Source organism: Diadema setosum, chromosome 2 (genome assembly GCF_964275005.1).
Source record: "Diadema setosum chromosome 2, eeDiaSeto1, whole genome shotgun sequence".
Taxonomy (NCBI): domain Eukaryota; kingdom Metazoa; phylum Echinodermata; class Echinoidea; order Diadematoida; family Diadematidae; genus Diadema; species Diadema setosum.
This window is the reverse complement of record NC_092686.1, coordinates 48,936,119-48,961,041: the sequence shown is the minus strand read 5'-3', so window position 1 is coordinate 48,961,041 and position 24,923 is coordinate 48,936,119. Positions and strand designations below refer to the sequence as shown.

General features: G+C 36.1%; 1 protein-coding gene across 1 annotated transcript in view; it reads left to right on the top strand.

Annotated features, from left to right (window-relative positions):
- The first annotated feature begins 2,993 nt into the window (after positions 1 to 2,993).
- Positions 2,994 to 24,923, top strand: part of LOC140246099 (protein artemis-like) — a 65,556-nt gene continuing 43,626 nt past the window's right edge. The window contains exons 1-7 of the mRNA XM_072325549.1: positions 2,994 to 3,127; positions 7,897 to 7,948; positions 9,310 to 9,454; positions 17,502 to 17,557; positions 19,250 to 19,351; positions 19,926 to 19,998; positions 22,157 to 22,194. Of these exons, the coding sequence (XP_072181650.1) occupies positions 3,016 to 3,127; positions 7,897 to 7,948; positions 9,310 to 9,454; positions 17,502 to 17,557; positions 19,250 to 19,351; positions 19,926 to 19,998; positions 22,157 to 22,194 (578 nt within the window). The 5' untranslated portion in view covers positions 2,994 to 3,015. The remainder of the gene's footprint in view (positions 3,128 to 7,896; positions 7,949 to 9,309; positions 9,455 to 17,501; positions 17,558 to 19,249; positions 19,352 to 19,925; positions 19,999 to 22,156; positions 22,195 to 24,923) is intronic.

Below are 24,923 nucleotides of genomic sequence, written 5' to 3'. Positions count from 1 at the left end.
GTTGCAAACGTGGTATATAGACTGAATGAAGTTTGGCAAAGGTGACCCATTAATATTTACTACTGATATTGGGCAGCAGCTATTCGAGGCTATAGAGATTTACGAACAACTAAATATTGCTTCAAATTTTTTTACGGAACTCTTCAATTTGCATCATGTTCAATTCCTCAAACTTCGCAACATGCTATATAAACAATAATTCATAAGACGTTACTTTCTATCAAACAATTCATATCAAATAAACAGATAACTTAGGCCTAAGTTTACCTTACTAATTTTGCTCAAAACACATCTGCTATTATAAAACGTTGCCCTCTGTTACATCTTTGACTTGTTTTGCTTTTTAGAACGACCAATACACATCTAGGGTAAGATAAGTAAGGTCGTAGTAGGTCCTACAACATGCAGTTCATGGCCAGGATATGTAAACAGTGGTTTGTTCCGTCATGGTTGAAGGAGAATGGAATCCTGAAGGTGTCGATTTGGAGAATGCAGCAGTATCAATATCAGGTTGAGGACTTGAGTGGGTAAGTGTGAAAAGTTGGACAATCCGTTTGAATGTTATGCATTTTTTAACCGACCATATAGTTGGGTGAGTGAATATTACAACATTTTCCAGACAAAACACATCAGAAAAAGGATATGCAGAAATATTCAAAGAGACTTTATCCGAAAAAAAAAAGAGAAAGCACTAATTTGACTGCCGGCGTCTCGTGGGTGGATGGGGGGGGGGGGCAGTTTATGTTTTTGATACTAATTCCGGGCTTCATCAGCTGACGGGGGGGGGGGGGGGGGAGAAAGTGGTTGGACCATATACATGTAGTTAATTTTTTTTTTAATGTGTGGGGGATTATATCCTTATAGCATAACCACGTATTGTCAGTATCGAGCGGAGGAAGTGTGTGTGATCCCTGATAGAGCATAGCTGTGGAGGTATATGATTCAAAATACATTTGTATTATATTAAATCATTATCATTTTTTTTGTCGTATCTCATTGATGGAGCTCTCAGTTTCAGCCATAATCAGTCTCGTGCGCATAAAGCTAGGCCTCCGTCGGCCTAGAGTGTGTGTGTGTGTGTATATTACATATTTCAATTCGATTTCAATTTCAATTTCAATTTAGTTGTTCAATTCCACCAAGAATAACATAATTACAAAAGATGTAATATTGGCGAAGGCAAAAATCAATGATTACACAATCATGGCAGATAGCTGATAGAAGACTTAAATTATTTATACTTCATCCAAGGGTAAAAGATAGGAGACCTGCTGAGAAGCAATGCTTGTAAATTGCAGAAACTCCTATTTACCTGAATACAAAACAAAACAAAAAGCCAGCAGGTCTTAAGACTGAAAATTTCAGCCTGAAACTATGTGGAAATGAAATGATAATTGTGGGAGGGGGGGGGGGATAAAATGCAGAGCACTAACGGATGTTAAAAAAAAAAAAAGATGTGTTTAAACAGAATAAGGGATTGAATAATGGAGAAATATGAACTTGGACTTGGACACTAGACGGTTACAAAGACAACAGTAAAGAGGGCGAAATAAAGGCAATGACTTACAAAATATCCAGTGCTTAACTCTGATGTAACTCAGTCTATCATGAAAAACATCTTTTTTTAAACCAGTACAGCAGATTTAATACTTGTATCTAGTTTAACGTGGAGACATCTCCATCTCAGTCCTATTTAGAGATTAATACATATATAATTTACAATTTATGATACTTTATCAATAGTGGAAACACATGTTTGTGTTCCCTCTGACAAATTTCAGAATTTGTAAAGAAATACTTAATAGTTTCAAATTTCAATACACTGAAGCAAGGTCAAAATATTTGGCACAAGCTGTACGTCACACAAATCTTTGTACAGTAGAACCTCATTATACAGTAACAAGGAAGGTTCCACTTGCCATTCATAAAACGGACTCACTGAGCACCGAAGTTTATATATATATACATTGTATTTATAACTTTGCAAGTTATTTCATCTGAAGTACAGTATAACATCAGGATTCATCGTACCGGTCCAGAAGATAAGATTTCATCTTACGTTTAAATCCAGATAGGCTAATGGCCTGTCTAAAAGAGGATTCCAAAGAGTTCCAGTATTTTGGGCCTGCCAATTCGACGGTATTATTTCTGAGTTTGATTCTGACTGATGTGAGATGATTGATATAGGGCAGCCTGTCTTGTACAATACTTGTGTACTCTATTATTGGACGCTATTGCGTAAGGCACATTTTCATTATTGATCTGATACACTGGAGGGATACCAAATACAATATTAAAATAAATATCTTGTATTTTCAAAATATCATTCCAATAAAATAGCATAATCAGTATGAGCACGTGCATTTGCTGCTGAAATAATCCTAACAGCTCTCTTTTGAAGAAGCAGTTTTTTTTTTTTTTTTTCTAAACGAATTTTTGCTGTAGCACCCCAAGTTAGTACACCATAGTTCAAGTAAGGCAAAAATCTCTAATCAAAGCTGAATACAATTCGTGTTTGATTTTGTAACCTTTGTATGTGATGCACGGCTCCCTTGTAAAGCAGGCCATTGGGGCTCTGAACGGGACAACCCTGCTTTTAAAGAAAACATGAATAAATAAATAAATAAATAAATAAATAAATAAATACAGCATGGCCAAATGATATAAAACTCAGTTAACTTTGAACTTGTTGTATAAAAATTAATAGACCTTATAATAAGAGCACTAATGAAAATACGCTGAGGTTACTGTAAGCTATTCTATTTTTTGTTTATTGTTTTTCTTTCTTTCTTTCTCTCTTTCTGCCAAAGACACGAGAAAAAAAAATGAACCGTGTAGGCCCTACTGGGTTTTCACTTCACGTACTCTATTCAGGTACTGCACTGTCTGTCGCGAAGTAAACCAAGTCCCGTCAATAACATGTGGAGTAGTAATGCAACTAGACAGCTTGTTTGCGCGACTTTCGAAAGTTGGAGGCTTTTGGGAGGACCTGTACGTTTGGATACACGAATTACAATGAGTACATTTGGAGGACTTATGGTAGAGTATCCGCAAATTGCAATTGATCGCTTCAAAGGGGATGGTGTTCTTCGAGCAAAGGGGTATTTTTTGTCGCATTGTCATGCAGGTGAGCGGTGTGTAAATGAATGAAGCGATACCGTACGTACTATAGCACTTCCCGAGTCCCATACGTATTATCTCATGTATTGTTTGTTATTGGCTATCACTACTTATTCGCGTCACGAAAACGCTAAAAACCGAACCTCCTGAGTACTGTACGCATACCGGTCATCATGGTCATCACGTACAGAATGGTACCAATTACCTCTTGCTGCAAAGCCAAGTTAATACGTTAGTAGTTAACTTGAGTATGCTGTGTCTCGATGCTATATAATATGTTATGTCATCGGCAGTGCAGTGCCCATTGATTGCATTGCCAATGACGGGCAATGTAATGACTTCTGCAAGTTCTGGAGCTGGAAGTGGATAGTGGAGCCTGGAGGAGACTTAAATTTAAAGGTCCAGTATACCTTTGGGAGCAGTGATTTCAAAAATGTTCAAGATATCACATTTAATGCATATGTGTAGGTCTGTTGTATCATAAAACATCCTACCATATGAAATATTTGCCATAAAACCTAAAATATAAGGAGATATCAGGATTTTTCTCAATAAACCGTAACTGTATACGGTTTAGTCTGGAAACATTTTTTATTATAACTATTGTTCACATTTTGTGTATTTAACAACACTTAACATCCATTATACGGATTCAAATTTTGACAGTGGTTGTTTCTATCCCTAACTCACATTTTAGAACTATTTTAAAGCACTAATGCTTTCATCTGCAAATGGTAAATTATGCCTTTAAGCCTTCAAATATACTGTAAAGCTTCTCCATGTGTGTGGACATGTACAGTACATACACACGAGTGTTCCCGGCTGTATCCAGCGATTGTGGCTATAGCTACAAGTAAAACCACACTTGCACTCGCTCGTGTGGCTGGATGACTATGCCTGGATGGTAAAGCTAGTAAAGACACACACGTGTACTGTGGTTGTATACACTGCCTAAATTTAAAGGGATGGTTTAGTTTGGTGTCAGAGATGAGGCTTCAGGTTTCCAACTCTTGTGAAATAATGAGAAACCTCTTATGAATATTAAAGATGAGATATGAAGATATGGAGATATGATTATGAGATATAAAGTGCCGTCTATTTGATCATCTTGTTTAACCTGTTTTTACTCTATCATGGTTGTGAAGTCTGGGGTTATGAGTGCACAGACCAAATTGAAATTTTCCATAGGAAATTCTTAAGAAAAATTTTGCTTGTGAACAAATGTACTCCTGAGTGTCTGGTTTATGGTGAAACTGGACGTGGAGTCATTTTGAACCATATTAAATGTCGAATGATTGGATTCTGTTTGAGATTCGTCAAGGGAAAAGAAACCAAACACTCATGTATAATTTTCAAATTTCTTCTGCATTTACATAAGTACAAGGAGACATACTGTACACTCCCCGTCAAAATCACAATGGTTATTATTTATCACAAATATTTTTTATCATGCAGGGCTGGGGAATTGCACAAGGGGGTGGATTTTGTAGTGCTCCATGGATTTCACACACCTCAAAAGTTAGACTTTTTGATATGTTTAAGAGTGGAGAGCAGCAACATGGTCAATGGTCAATTCCACGGAAAGGTTGCATTTTATGAAAATCAAACTATTGAGTATAGATGATTAATGAAGCTTAATGAAATGATGTGGTATTGTTTACTGAAAGCAGCCTTTCACAACGGATATTTTGATACCTCATTTGTGATCATCGGTAAACGTGGAGTGGGGTTACAGTGTGTATGTCCGAAAAACCTTCATTTTTCATGAAAATTGCCAATTTTTGCAGCATTTATGTATCATTTCTGATACTCTATTATGACCATAATACAGCTTGTGTAATTCTCAGATGGCTTATTTTCTGAATGTTTTTTGGTCATAGATTGGTTTTATGATGTTCTACAACTTGTTCCGGCATCAGTAAATATTATTCTCTCAATCTCAAAATGTGGTAGTTGATAGCGTCCCATAAGTCACGTTTTTGTGTCCTATCAGTCACACTGGTTTTCCCTATCCTGCTACTGTACCAATGAGTAGATATTCATACCACTTGGCTCTGGGTAAGCACCAACCCTTTGCTACATTCAGGAAAGAGAATATCTTTCCAGAGACTCTGTGTGTAAGAATATTTCAGAACTTACATGTACTTTCCCATGTGAAAAACAGTGGTCCTCAAATGTCCCATAAGTCACGACAGCAATTTTCCGTTGCTGTACGTAATGCAATGATACTTTTCAAACTAAGTATGGTGTTTTCATAAACTGTGATATGATGGATCTAACCATGAACTGAGAAAAATACATTTGATGCGACTATTTTCTCAAAATACTGGTTTGAATTTGCCGAAAATTGTCACTTTGTCCCATAAGTCACAATGGAATTGACCCAAATAGAATCTGTACAAATTATAGAATGTTTAAGGATAATTTGATGTTAGAGAAGTATTTACAGGTCTTGTGTAAGAAAGATTATATTACATTTTAAGTAAATTCAGATGTAGATCTAATAATGGATTACCCGTTTGATAAGGGAAAGGTTTGATGCAAGCCTGACAGATGAATTGCATTGTACTATGTTCATCCGACAATATAGGGGATGAATTTCATTACATTTTTGTTTGTCCCTTTTTCATCAAAGAGAGACTATTATATATTTACCAAGTAGTTTGACGGCCAGTAGACCAAGTGCATTACATGTGGCCAAATTATTCAATTCAACTAATGCTTGCCATTTGAAAAAACTAGCCAAATTTATGAGAACTATTATGTTTCACTTCTCTTCAATACCAATGAAGAAAGACAGTAGTTTTGTAGAAAAAGTAGATGTAAATGTTTGTACACGTAGTGGTAGAGTAGTTAAACGTCCTTTACACCTTGTTTTGGAAACATATTTATTTATTTTCACATGTACATGTACATTATCACTTCCTTGGTACTTGGCACTTGGTACTTGGTTGAGGTCCTCCTGAATACTCCTACTGGAGTTTTGACTGGAGGTGCCGGAGGGTGGACATTTAAACAATTATTCCATTTAATAACATCTCCATATATATCACTTATAATATATTTTTGTATTCATATATTGTAAATATGTTTGTACTCTCATGCCCCGAGAGGGGGTCGATAGAGTGAATAAAATCTTACAAATCTTACAAATTACGAAACATGTTTACTTACTTACTTTACTTGGAGTTTACTTGGATGTAGAGACGTAAACCGTTGCTTATTTGCCCCTCCAGGTTTCATTGTCCCTCTGATATGGGCTGTGCTTTAATAGGGGATGGCTGTTCCAGTGTTTCTCAAGGATAGATTTGAATTGATTGACACTTGTTGCTCTGACAGCTGCGTCTGGCAAAGAGTTCCAATTGTTACAAAGTACTGCGAACACTATGTGTTCGCAGCATGTAAGCAAGCTTGGAAAGTACCGCATGCAATACCATTAGATGCTACATGATTTAAGAAATAGAAAATTATCCTTGCAAGCAACCATGAGTACAATGTAACTGAATTAGATTTGATTACTAAATTTGATATTTTCTAGTGTTAATTTTTTGTCTGATCATCTTTGATGAAGTTGTTTACATTGTATACAAAATAAAGACTTCTGAGAGAGAAGTTTGTTCAATAGATTATTGTTTAAAAGTACAAGATATAATGTGACACAAAAATGATGTACATATTTGAACCGATGTACATTTGTAATGAGATAGACCCTAACCCGTTGAGGACGAGTCCCGAGTATACTCGGGCAGGTGTCTATGGGGAAATGCGTGTTGTAGCAAAATCAAACCGTCCTCAACGGGCTAACATAAAAGATTAAACATTTGACTGCTGACCAAGAAATCATCCGTTTCTGAAATTGATCAATCACAATTTAGCTTAAAGCTCTTGATACATGTAGTTTTGTGCTGTTGTGGACCTACATGTATTCCTTGCTCTTATCATTTTTGAGATCTCTTTGATAAATGCATTTGCTTGAATTTCGATTGTTGTCCCCTACGAATTTGATATTTGTTGTTCTATATTTACTTTTTTTTTCATGCATTTTGTCCATTTTATATTTCTTTTGCCTCGTCTAGGGATTTATTCAGGTTCCATTCAAAATACACAATCAAAATTTATATTTATAATCATAACAATGTCACATGAAAGTGATACAAACACAATCGTGCATCATAAGTTCAACAGTTTTTTTTTGTAGTAATAGTTCGTTTTTCCCTTGTGTTCTACGGTGTTTCATATAGCATTGTATTTCTATTCTCATTTTAATTTTTCTCATAAACGCATCTATTTTAAAGCACAGGTGCTTTTATCATTACTGGTTTCATTCCATTTCAAAATAACATTATAAATCCTCCAAAATGCTATTGTCACAAACAGACTATATACTAACTCATGCACTTTATTTTCAACAAATGTGAAACGTTGATATTTGTTACTGGTGCATGGTATTCATCTTGTAACAAACTCCTTATGAATACAATTTTTTTTTTTTTAAAGTTTGCATTCAATGAACGCATAAACGATGTCCTCTCTTACATTGCAATTTGGGCACAAATCATCTTAACTTCAACCCCATTTGAATAGATTGCTTAACACTGGCAATAAATTATACAATAATTTCAAATTAAATTTTCATAACTTGTTTTGTTTTAAATTGTATCTGAATACACTAGCCAAGTCAGCATTTTGTCTGTACTTTCAGCCATCAATCACCACAGTGTTTTGTTTGTTTGTTTGTTTGTTTGTTTTTATTTGTTTGTGTGTGTCCTTTTACAGATCACATGGTTGGCCTTGGTAGTGCAAAATTTGCTGAAAGGTTGAAATGCAAGTGAGTAGTCAAATATTATCACAATAAACTTCATGCACTAAGGTTGATATACACATGCAAGTGAGTACAGTGTATCCAGAGTGTTCACACAATTCACAATGAACTTCATGTACTGTAGCTGCTGTTTACATGACTAAGTGCATAGAATATACGAAATGTAGTGTTGTCTTTTCTATTTGAAAATCACATGAACGTTATTTTGAGAAAAATGAGAATTGTTGGGAATAGTTTTTCTGTAGAAAAATAACATTTTTCAAAGCTTTGTTACTGATAATGGAAGTTGAGCTTGGTTTTTAAATCCATTTTACGATGAAAAGTAGGAAAGTACATGTAGTAAAACGCATGTGTTATACAAAGGCCCATTCACACAGCCACCAAAAGGAGCTATTATTCACTTCAGGATTCGAACATGATTTTTTTTTCTTAAATGCAGACATATTGATTGTGGCTATAAGTGAGATTCAAATACTGTAAAAGTGGTTTCTTTCGCATACAGATACTTTTGCAGTTTCCATTGGTGCCGACTTTTTTCGCGTGTGTTAAATTTGCGGACGGCAAAATCTGTGAATTCACAGTCGGCGAAAACTGTTTTATTTCGCACATGAAAACCCAAACTTTAATCCAACTATTGTATTTATTAAAGAGAAATTAAAATTAAATGCAGGCTTACCTAAAATCCTGTCTCTCAAGTACTTTACATGTATAACATGCTTGTAGTGTACCTACATTGCGCGGTATCGCTGTGTGTGTGTTGACCAGCAATGCACTCAATGCGTGTCTGCGTGTGTGCATGTGCACAATAGCGTTGTACAACTGTAACAAGTGGCGATGTCAAAACGTTTTTGCGTGATGTTAAATTTGCGGTTCAACCTCAAAGCGCGAAAAGCGCTACAATAAAACCACCGCTAAAGAAACCACTTTTACAGTCGCAAGGTGTGTACCATTTTTTTAATATCCCTAGGGCAAGATGCACATTGGACACTGCAGGACAGTTTGGTCAAAGTTAAGTCCAACTATGGCCTTGCTTGAACTGGTGCGATATAGATTGCATTTTTTGTTGTTGGCCTGTTTACTCATGAACAAGAGCATAAAAAAAAAAACCAAGATTTGAATCACAATTAGGTATGAAGTGGTACATTGACATCACAAATACTGATATTGTACATAGCTAGTTACTCATTCATATTAATGAAAGGTGAAGTACAGTGTAACAATAACTAGGCCTTTGCAGTGCTCTGTGGAATCATCCACACACAGAAATGTCTGACAAGTAGCAAAAAGTGAAAGTATTTGTACAATTGTCTATAACTCCTGCATTATTTGAATTTTAACACAGACATTCTTGTTTTCCTGTTCATCAGTCCCAAGATCAAGCTGTACTGCTCAGAGGTCACTCAAGAGTTCCTCTTGTCAGACCCTAAGTACTCTCACCTGGGACTGAGTGTCCATTCCCTGCCCATTGAACAGTCTACTACAGTCATGCTAGCTGATGAATTCAATGGAAATGTAAGACTTTTTTGCATTTGTAGATGTGTACAATATGTATATGTAGATGGATATAAGTCTTAAAAGCTTTAATTAAACAAATTGCTGCTTGAAAAATAATCTATCCCCCATCATGTATTTGCATGCATCAATTTTTCAAAGGCCTCATTTTCTTGTATTCCAATTTGGAGTATTATGCCCCTCTTGATCTTAAAGTATTAAATATGATTGTTATTTTTCATGAAATATATCTGTGGCTTTCTGTTTATCATTGTGAAGGCAAGATTGAATGGATGCAGTGCACAAAAGTATTTTGACATTTGACTGACATGCATACAGCTGTAATTGCTAATACCTGTTAAAGGGAACGCAAACCCAAAGAGCAATGTGGATTGAGTGAACGCAGTAACATTAGTAGAACACATCAGTGAACGTTTGAGCAAAATCGGACAATTGATGCAAAAGTTATGAATTTTTACAATTTTGGTGTTTGAACTGCTGAACGAGGAGACTACTAGAGGTTATGACGTATCAGTGGACTACAATATAAAGAAAATATAAAGGGAAGTCAATAAAAATTCATTTTTCGTGAAAATTACACATTCCATGAACTTGATACTGACATATGTTAGGGGTAGCAATTATTCCCCCTGCTTTCTGAAAGCGTTTAGTCAAGTACTCTTTCATTTTGCTAGAAAAGTAAATTTTGTGGAATTCCTTTTATATTTTCTTTATAGTGTTGTCCACTCATACGTCATAACCTCTAGTAGTCTCCTCATGCAGCGGTCCAACACCAAAACTTTAAAAAATCGTAACTTTTGTATCGATTGTCCAATTTTGCTCAAACTTTCACCGATGTGTTCTACTAATGTATTTAGTCAATCCACATTGCTCTTTGGGTTTGCATTCCCTTTAACTCTTTATGTTCCACATTCGCACATACACCATGCTCGGACAACGCCATGCCAGGTGCACATATTTTGCTTATAGGCATAATTTACTATTTGCAGATGAAATAAAAAGCCAGCATTAGTGCTTTAAAATAGTTCTAAGATGTGAGTTAGGGATCATAGAAACAACCACTATAAAAATTTGGCTCCGTATAATCGCTGTTAAATATTGTTAGATACACAAAATGTCAACAATAGTTATAATAAAAATGTTTCCAGACTAAACCGTCTACAGTTATGGTTTATTGAGAAAAATACGAATATCTCCTTTCATTTCAGGCTTTATTGCAAAAATTTTATATGGTAGGATGTTTTGTGATACAACAGACCTACACACATGCATCAAATGTGATATCTTGATTTTTTTTTTAAATCACTGCTCCCAAAGGTAAACAGGACCTTTAAGTGCATAAACCCACCCAAACAGATCAATAAATTGCCAAATTCCGCACTACAATGAAAGCTTCACTAGCGATTCCATTCCTGTCACATGTCGTTTGCATTATGTGGTGATCTGAAATCAAGCGATGTTTCATCTTGGTTTTGCAAGTAAATTCTCAGTTTCTGCCACTGTTTTGCATACAAAAGTCATTCCAGGATAATAGTGTACAGTATTTATTGCACTGGTCATTTGAAAGAAAAATGGTCATAGATTTGTCATTAAATTTACATCATAGCAAAGCTTTGCATTTCCTCTACAACTTTGTTCATTGCATGTTCAGCATAACAAAAATCTTTAAAAAGTTACATGGATCTGAAAAAAGAGAGAATATTTCCCCAAAGCATGCCTACATTGTACATTGTTGCAGTCTCAGAATAATGTGGGATATGTAGTCAAGGCGCTAATTCCTGTATGGGCCTTAATTAAAGAGTTCGTTCAACCCACCCCGCAGCAAAGGTTTGACCACAGAGAGTGGTAGATGGGACCTCCAGGAACACCCCCAGGTAGTATGTGAGTCGAAATTGTGGTATCAATAAAAATTTTACAGGCCATTTTAGTTGCGACAAGACCTTATTGTTCGAAAAAGTGTCTGCGCACGCCAAGACTACTACACGCACCACTAGCACTGCTACAGGCGCCAGTGCTAGTGGTGCGTGTAGTAGTCTTAGCGCACGCAGACTTTTTCCTCGGCAAACAAGGGTTTTTGCCAGCAAACTCACTAGCTGAGGTCAGTGTAGTTTAGTTTCTAGTCGTTTTTATTTCGTGTATATTTTTTTCCGAGTTGCAGCAAGCCGAGTGAGGTTGCATACCCAGTGATTGTGACCCCAAACCGTTCGGGCGTCGCAATCACTTGGTATGCACCTTCGCTCGGCTTAGCACAATAAAGTGGGCTTCTACACATGCGCAAGCTGCAACTCGGAGAGATGAAAACGAAATAAAATCGACTAGAAACTAGACTGGAGTCGGTTACGGCTGGCACTGAAAATTACAACATAATCACAGTTTTTTGCAGTTATTTCATGAATAATTCCTCAAAACACCGTAAAACCATATATATATATATATGTTGCTAGAGATGTCAGCAAAACAATGGGATACATTGTAAGTTAAAATATTGTGCATGGTTACCATGGTAACCAGATGTATACAGGTGATTGATAATCAAAAAAATGCCTCCAACTGCTGCAAACTTTGGTATTTTTGTTCAGTTTTTTTTTTTTTTTGTAGATAGGTGAATTAAAAACAAACATTTCTATTGATTATTGTTCAAAAAAGTTTTTTTCCTGTTGCCATGGCAACCAGTAATATCCAATCAGGATTCAGCTGTCAATACTTAAGAACTAATGCCCATATTTTCAAAAAGCTCAATAAGCATGTCATTCTGCATAATTGTACCATTTACCGTACTTTTAACACATATTTGACTTCAAATTACAGGCAAATGTTGTTTCCAGCAATGTATAGTCACAAAATTCCCTTCAAAATCTATGTTAATACAGAGAGCAAAGCCGACGATATTCTGATATTAGCTTTTTAGAGTATATATTTACAGAGAAATGGTTATTCGAAACAACCTTGGAAAAGAGCAGAAGAAAGCAATTGATTGTTCTTGTTCTTAAAGGAAATTCATTCAAGAATGCAGATAAATTCCTTTCTAAAGAAGGAATATGCACGTACACTGCATTATCCATCAATGGAATTAAAAGCGTACTTTTTCATTGGTAAGCTAGGGTTAAAAATAGAAAATAAAATGAAAAGTCATGACATGTAAATTTGTATTAAAATGTGCAGTAATGAATTAATGCTATTAAGGAGAGAATGAGGGAAAATCTTAGGGGTCCTATCCGTTTTCTCCAGGTTAACTTTGTAGTGTTGAGGTGGGTAGTTTAACCCTATAAAGCCCAAGGGGGGGGGGGGGGGGGCACATTGTGCCCCCTACCATATCTTCATTTGCCGCTCCTAAACCCTTTACCCGATTTCAACCAAATTTGGTGGCTTTTCCTAAAATCTTATTACAAACATTTTGATATATAATTTAGGTATGTCCGATATTCCTGTTTGCTATGGCAACCGTAAACTGACAACCACGTTAGTCAGATTTTGTATGATTTTCTGTTTCAATTTCAGTTAACAATATAATCATGGATGAAATTGGGGTTTTCTTGGCTATAGTTTGCTAAAGGAAAGAAATGTGAAGTAATTATGGTTGAGAATTACCCTGAAATGGTCTTCTTATTATTTCCTTTATTTTCTATATAACATAGGCATCAAACAATAGATATAATAGAAATAATCGAAAATACAGCATTTTTCAAAGAATACCTTTTTATTTTGTGTTATCTTCACGCAAGCTTTGCCTGGAATATCATTTGTTTATCATAATATCAATCTGTAAACTTACAATTTCAGTATTTTGGAAATATGAAATGTGATACAAATATATGCACCCATTCCAAGCAATACATAATAGGTTTCATATATTTCTTTATATTGTAATAAATTACGCCCCCACATGTTGACCTTGAGAAATTTCAACCATAACAAATAGTGAACGTTGACTTGCTCTTCCTTTGTAGTAAATATGAAAATGATTAATATAAAATAACAACATATTTACTGGGGATAAAGAAATAGAAAGAAAAAACATGATTTTAGCATATTTTCTATGTATTTTTTATATTTTGGGAAATAGTGCCCTCAGTGGGTAACCTTGAGAAATGTTGGGTCATGTAGAGCATGAGTTGCTCTACCCATGTGCCAAATATGACGGTCATACATCATATAATAAAGAAGTTATGTAGGGGGCACAATGTGCCGCGCCCCCCCCCCCCCCCCCCCCCCCCCCCCTTGGGCCTGGAAGGGGTAAAAATAGCTTGGGCTTTATAGGGTTAAGTCCCGACCTACAATGGGTGATCATGAGCACGTAAGGCAAAATAAACAAACGTGTCTGGATTCCAGATATTTTTTTTCACTTTATCCTACTTATGTTGTGGCAAACTTATAAATGACTGTGGAAAATAGAAAGTTATCTGAGCCCGAAATGTCCTTAAAATACCCTGATCCACAAATAAAATTGTTGAACAAAAACGTTACAAAACTTGTACTGTAATGTATAACAAAGTACTGAAAGTCAGTCACACTGTGAGCTCTAGTAACAGGCATAACAAGAAATTCATATCTAACAAAGAACTGACGATTCGAACTTGGTTATGAAATATCACCATAAGTTGTCCAAATAATGATACCCTATATCGACAGAATGAATCAAATTTCGTGCACTTACAGTCCACGAAAAGCACAAAAAATGTATTTACACTTTAGATATAGCCTATAACAAACAGAATGATTCAAATTTTGTGCACTTACAGTCCACGAAAAGCACGAAAAAGCATTTACACTCGAGATATTTTTTTTTTTTCACTTTTATCGCACGCTGGTGTGGTACAAACATAAATGCTGATGGTATATTTGAGACAGAAAGTTGTCTGAATGTCTGAATTGTCTGACCCTGAGATGTCCTTAAAATACCCTGATTCACAAATACCTCGATCCACAAATAAACTTGTTGAAAATAAAGCTAAAATACTTGTATATATATATATGTATGTATATATATATATATATATATATATATATATATATATATATATGTATAACGAAGTACTGACAGTCAATCCCTCACAGTGTGAGCTCTAGTAACAGGCTTAACAAGAAATGAAAAATTGAATTCATATTTAACAAAGAATTGGTAATTCAAACTTGATTATGAAATATCACCACAAGTTGTCCAAATATATATAGCTTACCAACGAAAAGTACGCTTTTAATTCCATTGATGGATAATGCAGTGTACGTGTATATTCCTTCTTTAGAAAGGAATTTATCTGCATTCTTGAATAAATTTCCTTTAAGAACAAGAACAATCAATTGCTTTCTTCTGCTCTTTTCCAAGGTTGTTTCGAATAACCATTTCTCTGTAAATATATACTCTAAAAAGCTAATATCAGAATATCGTCGGCTTTGCTCTCTGTATTAACATAGATTTTGAAGGGAATTTTGTGTCCATACATTGCTGGAAACAACATTTGCCTGTAATTTGAAGTCAAATATGTGTTAAAAGTACGGTAAATGGTACAATTATGCAGAATGACATGCTTATTGAGCTTTTTGAAAATATGGGCATTAGTTCTTAAGTATTGACAGCTGAATCCTGATTGGATATTACTGGTTGCCATGGCAACAGGAAAAAAAACTTTTTTGAACAATAATCAATAGAAATGTTTGTTTTTAATTCACCTATCTACAAAAAAAAAAAAAAAACTGAACAAAAAAATACCAAAGTTTGCAGCAGTTGGAGGCATTTTTTGGATTATCAATCACCTGTATACATCTGGTTACCATGGTAACCATGCACAATATTTTAACTTACAATGTATCCCATTGTTTTGCTGACATCTCTAGCAACATATACATATAAGGTTTTACGGTGTTTTGAAGAATTATTCATGAAATAACTGCAAAAAACTGTGATTATGTTGTAATTTTCAGTGCCAGCCGTAACCCCAGTCTAGTCTCTAGTCGTTTTTATTTCGTTTTCATCTCTCCGAGTTGCAGCTTGCGCATGTGTAGAAGCCCACTTTATTGTGCTAAGCCGAGCGAAGGTGCATACCAAGTGATTGCGACGCCCGAACGGTTTGGGGTCACAATCACTGGGTATGCAACCTCACTCGGCTTGCTGCAACTCGGAAAAAATATACACGAAATAAAAATGGCTAGAAACTAAACTACACTGGCCTCAGCTAGTGAGTTTGCTGGTAAAAACCCTTGTTTGCCGAGGAAAAAGTCTGCGTGCGCTAAGACTATTACATGCACCACTGGCACTGGCGCCTGTAGCAGTGCTAGTGGTGTGTGTAGTAGTCTTGGCGTGCGCAGACTCTTTTTTGAACAATAAGGTCTTGTCGCAACTAAAATGGCCTGTAAAATTGTATTGATACCACAATTTCGAATCACATACTACCTAGGGGTGTTCCAGAGAGTCCAACCGACCACCCTATGCAGTCAAAGCTTTTCTGCGGGGTGGGTTGAACGAAGTCATTTTTCTGGGTCCCTGCGCCTTGACTAATAATGGGATTATAGATCCTCAAACAAGGTGTTTTACATTGTATTACCAGGGAGGTGTGAGAGTGTACACCTCCCTGGTATTACTACACTTTTGCTCATGTACACTATCTCTCTTTATCCTAGTTTAGAGATGCTACTGGGCAAGGCTGTTTGATAATGGCAAGGCCCTTTACAAAAGCTTCGTCAATACTACAGTAAGAAAGCGTCCTTGTGTAAACAAGGTCCAGATTATCATCTTACATAAAGATCAGGTGTAAAGCTCCAGACTTTGTCACCCATGATAAAGTCACAGCTAACGCAACTGAATTACCATGTAAACTCTGCTCAAAACTCAGCTATAAAATCAGAAATCTTCAGTACGGGTATTGACAAAAAAAAAAAAAAAAAAAACACCCCCAAATAGTGTAAAAACTGTATATTGTACCCTCTTCCATATCCAAATGTAATACTGTTTTGACATATGAAACTTTAGTTTACATAAAGCATGCTACTACAGACAGTGTTTTGAATTGAACTGCATTGTGTACAGTTGTATTGTCTTCATATAGTATCCAGCATGGTTGGTTGTGTCTCACCTCTGCAAAATTAGATATCTCAAAATATTTTTATGTGGTTGTTGGGATTTGCGACAAAATGTGCTACAGTTGTATGTCTGACATAAATGTTAGATAAGTACACTGTTTGTACATGTACAATGATTAAATTAGTTTATCATTGGAAAGCTGGAGACTACATTTTGAAAAAAATCACAAAGGATATCACTATTTGATTGACATAATGGGGATGTTGTGATTTGTGTACAGATCAGTATAGACAGGATTTGTGTTATGTACCAGTGAGTACTGCCTTTTGAATACAGTCAAATTATTTCGCCTAGATACTTTCATTTGACTTCTCAGTCTACATTGATGTTAACATGACAATCCCATCTCTTCAAAGTCTTCTGGGAGAAGGTCAAATGTTGGTTTGGTTTTTGTACCTTGATAATTCAAGGATTTTCTTATTGCATTGTTTTGGTTTCACCAGCATGAGCAAAGTTGTATTCAAGTCAAAGCTGTTTAACCATCATCTTGATATCTATTTAAAGTTCTTTATGCATTTTTAGAAACCAGCGTGAGTTACATAATCAGTCAACACACTCTTTTGTGACCCTGACAAGAGTCAATTCAACCTATGTGTGTGGGGCTTTCATTTGAAAAGAAGAGCACTAGATGGTTGATTAAAGCTTATGCTGAATAGAAACTATCGAAAAAATCAGAAATGCTAGAATTCACAATTTGTTGTGTTGTGGAATGACATTCAAGAATCAGAAATGCTAGAATTCATGATTTGTTGTGTCATGGAATGACATTCAAAACAATATAGTGAATGATGATGTGCCCAATTCCAAGTCAGCTCAAAGTGAAAATTCTACATAGATAGTAAACAAATAATTATAACCAAGCAGTGGATGTTTGTGATCCAAGGAGATGTATTAACAAATTTCCCTGAAAGCCAACTGTGATGTAATATTTTACATTAATTAGTTTTAGTATTTAAACATTAATTCAAACAGGAAGAAAAACTGGTAGTCACTCTCCTGCCTGCTGGACACTGTCCTGGGTCAGTAATGTAAGTTGCTGAAAAATATATATATATATTTTTTTTTCAAGAATTAATGCTTACAAACTGTAGTATTCATGCTTGTGTACACTGTACTGCCCTACTTTGGCAAAAGGAAGCAAGTGACATTTTTATGGATATTTACTTTTTTTGATTTGGCATATTTGAGGCATGCTCTCTTTAAGTGAAAAGTCCAAAAGTTACAATTTTGGTCCATTTCTGAGATATTTGAGTGGCAAAAGGAAGCAAGTTACAACCTCATATAATATGATTGTCACTTGCTCCCTTTTGCCAAATTATTTTTATTTGCACACAATCTAAAATACTTCTGCAAAAGGAAGCAAGTAACATCCTTAGATGATAGGATTGTCACTTGCTTCCTTTTTGTCAATTTTTTATGTTTGCTACAAAACTATAATATGTACTTTGGCAAGAAGAAGCAAGTAACATCTCATGATATGATTGTCACTTGCTTCCTTGTGCCAGATTTTTCATGTTTGCTATAAATCTAAAATACTTTGGCAAAAGGAAGCAAGTTACATTAATGAGTTTCTATGAGAATATCAAAATTCTTCGAATTGTCATAGATGCATCACCATATGACTTGCACAAATACCAACATTATTTCTCTTCACAAATTTTCATGTTGAAGGGCCTAGGTACCCCAAAACATATTTTCTTCATTTGTAGCATTTGAACTCGATGTCTCTTGCTTCCTTTTGCCAAAGTAGGGCAGTGTAGGTTTACCCTTATCCTGAATTTAATCCCAAAACGCATCTGTTGTTCTTGCTCTTTACTTAGATTTACTATACTTGCAGGGTCTGATCATTTCATTGTAAAATTTGTGTCCAGATCATGATAGACTTCTGTATTTAATTTATGAATTGATTTTGAATGAATAAAAAATGTTTATTACATTAAGGTAAGCCCATATACATGTATGGCACGTTGTAAGATGATAAATGCTTGAGTGTTAGACTGCAAGATAAGTTCATTTATTTTTATGCCTCCACCACAAAGTGGTGCAGGAGGCATTATGTTTTCGAGTTGTCTGTCTGTCCATCTGTCCTTATGTAATGAAATTTGTGGACAGCATTTACTAAAAAACCTTTTGAGGTATCCTTACATTGTATGGAACTTGGCATGTTCATCCAATTGAACCTACATTGTAGGTTAAGGAAGGTGAGCATTCAACAAATTTGTGACAAACCTGTCATTTTAATATTTTGCCATTTTTGAGAAAGTGTAATCACACAAAATTGTCTACGTGTGCTGTAGACCTAGTATAAGAAGAATCATGCATAATGGCAGAGGCATACCAGTTGCCATAGCGACATTTCTTATAGTTCTATTTTCATAATTTCTTTAGTTCTTTTTATAGCATGACAGATAATTTTGTCTCATTAAAGGTAATACAAAAATCTGATGACAGCATCCCCACTGTATTGGCATGACCTTACATTACATTAACCAGTTGAAGATGAGTCCCCAGTATACTCGGACAGTGTATATGGGAAATGCATGTTGTTGCAATATCAGTCCATTCTTAATGGGTTTAAAATGAATGGCTCAGCCTGCTAATATGTTTATGTGTATCTATCTACCTATCTAACTATCTATACAATACGTATCTATCCATACTGATTTTCATCCCTCTACATGTACTTCTCTCTCCCCCTCATATTTTTGTCACTCTTGGAGGTTTCTATTTGAAGGAGAACAGGGCAGTGTATTGTACACAGGTGACTTCAGACTCGCCAAGGGAGAGGTAGCGAGACTTGAACCCCTGCACTCTGGATCCAGGTGAGTCTGTGTTATGAGAATAATCTCTAACCAGTTTCTTGTAATGATTCAAATAAAAGGAAATTTAGCGTAGCCAAAAAATTCTGGTCTGTTTAGCACAGTTAAGGTCAACTCAAAGCTATTTTGTGATATCAAATGAATATCACCAGAAGGAGCACAGTCTGTGGAAAGTTTATAAGGAATTGCACAATGAGCAACAAAACCCTTTCTGCAGTCTCACTTTTTGAAGTGTGCCTGTAAAATACCCTTGTAGCACACTTTGGCTCATGCCAAGGATGTCAATATTACCAATTGAGCCCAAGGAAAGAGGGAGATTTAATGCATGTACATGTATACTCTATGGTATTTACTAAATATATTATACGAGAGATTTTTTAAATCGATAAAGGTGCTTAAAAAATGATTTACATGGACAGCTGTAGTTACCAGATCTACACGTAAGCATGTTTGTACATACTTGCTTGTGAAAAAAAGACTGTGTTTTCCCATGTTTGATGGGTAGGACCTAACTTGTAATGATTCCTTGTGTGAAAATATATTAATTCCATCTGTGTCATCATCTTCTTGTTTTCAGAGTCAAGGATGTAAAGAGTGTATATCTTGACACTACATTCTGTGTTCCAGAGGCTTTACACATACCCAGTAGGGTAAGTTATGCACGGATTGCAGTATGTGCATTTTGTATACAGATTATTCTCACTTTGTTACTCATTTCAATTTGTTAGGCTGAGAAAAGAAATGATAGATAAACTGTTAGATTCTACCCTGGCATTTCTTGGCTTTGCATGAATTCTATCCAGGAGATGATTGGTATTAGTACTTATTATATACCTCTTAAGTGAGATTCTTATCACTGATTGGTCAAAAGTATATCACGTGAAAAGGTGTAGTCCCGTCTATCTTGCCTTAGGGTTTTCAGGTAAATGATAGAAAGGCAAAACCCTCGTGATAGAAAGGCAAAACCCTCGTGATAGTAAGTCAAAACCCTCGTGATAGAATTCGTAAACCCTCCGCGACTTTCGCACACATAACAAGTACACGTAGACTTCGCGCGTGGTGTCCGCAAACCTACCACTCCAAAGACGTTGCGTTCACTGCTATACGCGCATCGTAACACATGCACAACCAGCTAGTTTAGCGCACAGCGCAGCAGGCATGTTTCAACACGGCATAGCGATCCGCCGAGTGCTCCTCCGTGATTTGAAGTGAGCTGAATCAAAAATCGTACACTTTGTGTTTAGGATTTCTTAGGATCCCGAAGCAGAGACAAATTTCAACAAGTTGGAAAACATGTTAAAACACGAGCGACGGGAATGTGGATAATAACATACTGTAATCTTCTGCCAAGATTGTATGCAGGAGCTCGCAGAATAGCAGGCCGTGTGAGTACTGGATAGTCTACAAAACATGCAAGCGAGCGTTGTGCCTAACGTTAGAATCTACTTTTCACTAGGTCTAGCCCTAGATCTTGACATTGCTAGTTACTAGTTAGACCTAGTCTTAAACGAGTAGGTATATAAAACAAATATTAACTGCTCTTTATTCGGATGGTGGTGGAAATTATCATTCCCAAGGTGCTTTTCATACCGACCCTTCTATCACCCCGAGGCTAACGCCTCGGGGTGATAGAAGGGTCGGTATGAAAAGCACCTTGGGAATGATAATTTCCACCATCATCCTCATGAGCAGTCAATATTTGTATACTGGTAGTCAGACTACTATGCATGGAACTTTCTACAGTGATCATAAGAAAGCAGCATACAGTATGTGGCCATGCATCACTTAAACAACAGAATTCTCCATGCAATTTTAGGTAAATACCCAAAATAGGTGACATTGGGTCAGCCTAGTCAATTTTTATTATTGTGTGTGTGTTTTGTGAAAGAGCAATTTTTATATGATCGAAGAGTTTGGAGTCATAAAAGGAATGGGGAATTTTCTTTTTTTCAGTTTTTCTTGAACACTTTTTTTCTGTCTGTGCAATTTATTAGGCAAATTTCCTTTTCATTCCCCTTTACACACCATTCAACTTCAACTCTATTCACTTTAGAAAGGATGTCGGTATTTCTTTGAAAGTTGGTATTAGGCATGCATAGAATACACCGATATATTAAAATGTGCAAAATTTTGACTTAATTTGATAAGCTTCGTAGTAATTGCCATGGATGTCAGTGTCCTGTTCCTTGTCCCATTCATTGTTGTATACAGTACTACTGGGTGAGATGAAGCAAACTTCAAAGCTTAATTTCTCAGTGAACACCTTTCCAGAGAGTCTACTTTCTTTCCATTATTCAGATATGTTAGGAAAGTTCATTTGTATCGAGTTTTGTGTCATTTTAAAGCTTTGAGCTTGCTTTTTCAGAATAATCTGCCCTTAGCTAAGAATATGTGTGTGGCTTCTCTTTGAGCATTTTGTGACAAAAGGTCACATGTGGTACCAGAGCATTATGCAAGAAAGATATTGATTTGGGCTGTCAGGATTTCAACCAGCACTGCGTAGTATGCCAAAAATAACATCTTCTTTTGTCTGTATGTAACTTTACATATTTTTAATACTTTAGTGAAGTAGAGCAAGCCCTTACCGCCAGTGCATACATTTATTGCCAATTTACACTACATGTGTGCCCTTTATGGGAGCTTTTTCTTATCTTTTCTTTTTAAAATGTGTCATGGATCTCTTCAATAATTTACCCATATTAGAGGTGCAGTAGTGAAGGGTTCATAATGGAAGGTTTCCATACTTAATAAATAATCATAAAGAATTGATTAGTCATAACAATGTTATCTTTTGTATGCAACATACAGGAAGCCTCTAAAGATGCTCTATTGGGACTTGTTGAAAGGTGAGACTTTCTGTGCAATTCTGTACAACTACCACTTTGAGTCTGTATGCCCATGTCTACTTTTACTTGTGCCCAGTTTGTGCATTTGATTTGTAATGTATGCATATTTGAATCATGCTAATGCCTCCAATTGACTGTTCCTGTTTACCCTTTTTATGCCAATGAGTCAAATGTGCAAAAATTTCACATTCCTATGAGCAGGAAGTAAATGTGGCTTGCAGAGGAGTAAATGAATAGCATACCATGACCATTTAGTCAGTAGTCCACATGGTATCACATAACTTCTATCATCAATAGGCGTTTTCACATCAGCCCTATGTTTCAAAATAGCGTGCTATTTTCTGACTTGGGAAATTAACCCGATCACGAAATAGCACGTTACTTGATGATGTGAATACAAATTAGTGTGCTAACTGATCGAGAAAATTTCTCGAGTCAAACTCGGGAAATTTCCGAAATAGCAGGACAATTAATGTGAACTAGCGCACTTCTTGATAATGTTCGGGCTGATGTGAATAGGAAATGAAATAAGCGCTAATTTGCGATCGCGAAAAGTGTCTTGAGCTTTGATTTTGGATTTTTATCGGGCTGATGTGAAAATGCGTATTACAAAGTATATTTGCTGTAAATAGTTTGAATGGTACTGTATACGCTATATATTTCGCGGGGGTTTTATTTTCGCGAATTTATCGAGTCGGGAGCTATTCGCGAAATTAACAACACGCGAAAATATTACCTTCCAAAATGAATCCCTTGCCTTATATGATACGAACATTTCAGTACTAGTATACCATGTCACGGCTTACCGAACAGACCATACTGGCTTAGCTTGTTTACGCACGTCCACGTCTACTTACGAATACTGTAACTTTAGAGAGCCAATCTATTATCGCAAGTGGACCACTCGTCAGAAATCTAGCGCGATGGACTTAACCACTTCAAAAATGTTGAATTCTAACTTACTAGTTCGCAGAGTTTGGTAAGTTTTTTTTCATGCAGTGTATAACTAGTTTCATTCTTATTTGCTAGTAAGTTGAAAATTCACACTTTCTTTGCCACTTCATATTTTCTCTGGTCCCCCAATCGCGAATTTAACCACTCGCAAAAATGTGTGACAGTGGCAATTCGCGAAAATTTATGTATGCAAAAATTATAGCGTATACAGTATTTCAAAGTGAGATTTTCCCTCACTTTGATTAAGAAGTACAATAGTGTTTTGCAGAGACTTGGTTGAAATGTAAAATGGCAATAATTTCAGATAATGGTGTTTCACAGGAGTAGAGAATACAGGTGCATGTTTATTTGTTTGTTGCATATCATCGCTGGGGCAACAAGACCTCGTATCTACAAAATGTCAAATGTTCAGGAGAGCCAAAAAACATGGTGGCCAAAGCACTATAGCGAATGGGATAGCCTTTCCTTTGGCATGCTGTGGTGGCTTCATTTTTTGAGTAAGACAGTTGGGAATTTGGACAGGACATCACTTAACCCATTATTTGCTATTAACTCTTTATTTGCCGTGGTGGAAGCCCCCTGTGTGCCACGTTATTCTGAGACATGAAGGTAGTCATGCTTTGAGAAAGAATTCTGTTTTTATGCCTCCGCCACAAAGTGGTGCCGGAGGCGTTATTTTTTTCAGATTGTCCGTCCGCATTCGTTTACGCGATAACTTGAGAAAAATGCCAAGTTCAAAAAAAAATTATGAGTGAGATTTTCATGACTCGGCATCTCAACGAGCGAATGTGCACCCAAGCGAGGGTGTGGGAGGGGTCCCCTCCCCGTGGCCTCCCACGGTAGGGAGCTTTTTCAATGTTTAGCTCTTAATGGTGCGATCACGTGCATACTTAAGTGACTCTTTTTTACTTATTTTGAAAGACAAAAGGAAAATATACCTTCAATTTAAGCTGTGCTCATTATTAGTGGCCCAAATTGCAGACTTTGCCTGATGCATGAGAAAAATGGGTGCCATGCATGAGATCGTGGGACGACCCCTAAATGCTTGAGTCTCACTCAGAATGCGTGATACTTGGTAGCTCTGTATGCAAAAATTAACATAATTTAGCATAAATGATATATTTTTTTAATTTTACCTCGTGGTACTTTAGATTACATCATACGCATTGTGTGTGCCAATTTTTGTCTCGATCGTGCGGTCGACGGCCGAGATCTGTTTTTTTCCACTGATAACCAATAATCGTAGAGAACAATTCGGCCAAGGTTTGCAAAATGTAAATTTGTGCTGTAACCATTACTCTGAATGAGCTTTTTGGCACTTGCCATGGTGTTGCTGTCATGGTATTTAGCAAACCATTTAACCAATATGAGAAAGATTTTAGTTGGGTTTGTTTGTAAACAGTATTGAACTAATTTATGCCTTTGTTAAATGCGTGTGAACTTTGTTTAAAGTGGTAAACACAAACATGCATATAAAGTCCTTGTGAAGGTCTTTGATGACATTCTGTACCTTACTGCTTTAAAGGGAAGATAAACCCCAAGAACAATGTGGATTGAGTGAAAGCAGCAACATTAGTAGAGCACATCAGTGAAAGTTTGAAGAAAATCGGACAATCGATGCAAAAGTTATGAATTTTTAAAGTTTTGGTGTTGGAACCGCTGGATGAGGAGACTACTAGAGGTTATGACGTATGAGTGGACTACAATATCAAGAAAATATAAAGAAAATACTACAAAAATCCATTTTTCATGAAAATTACAAATTCCATCAACTT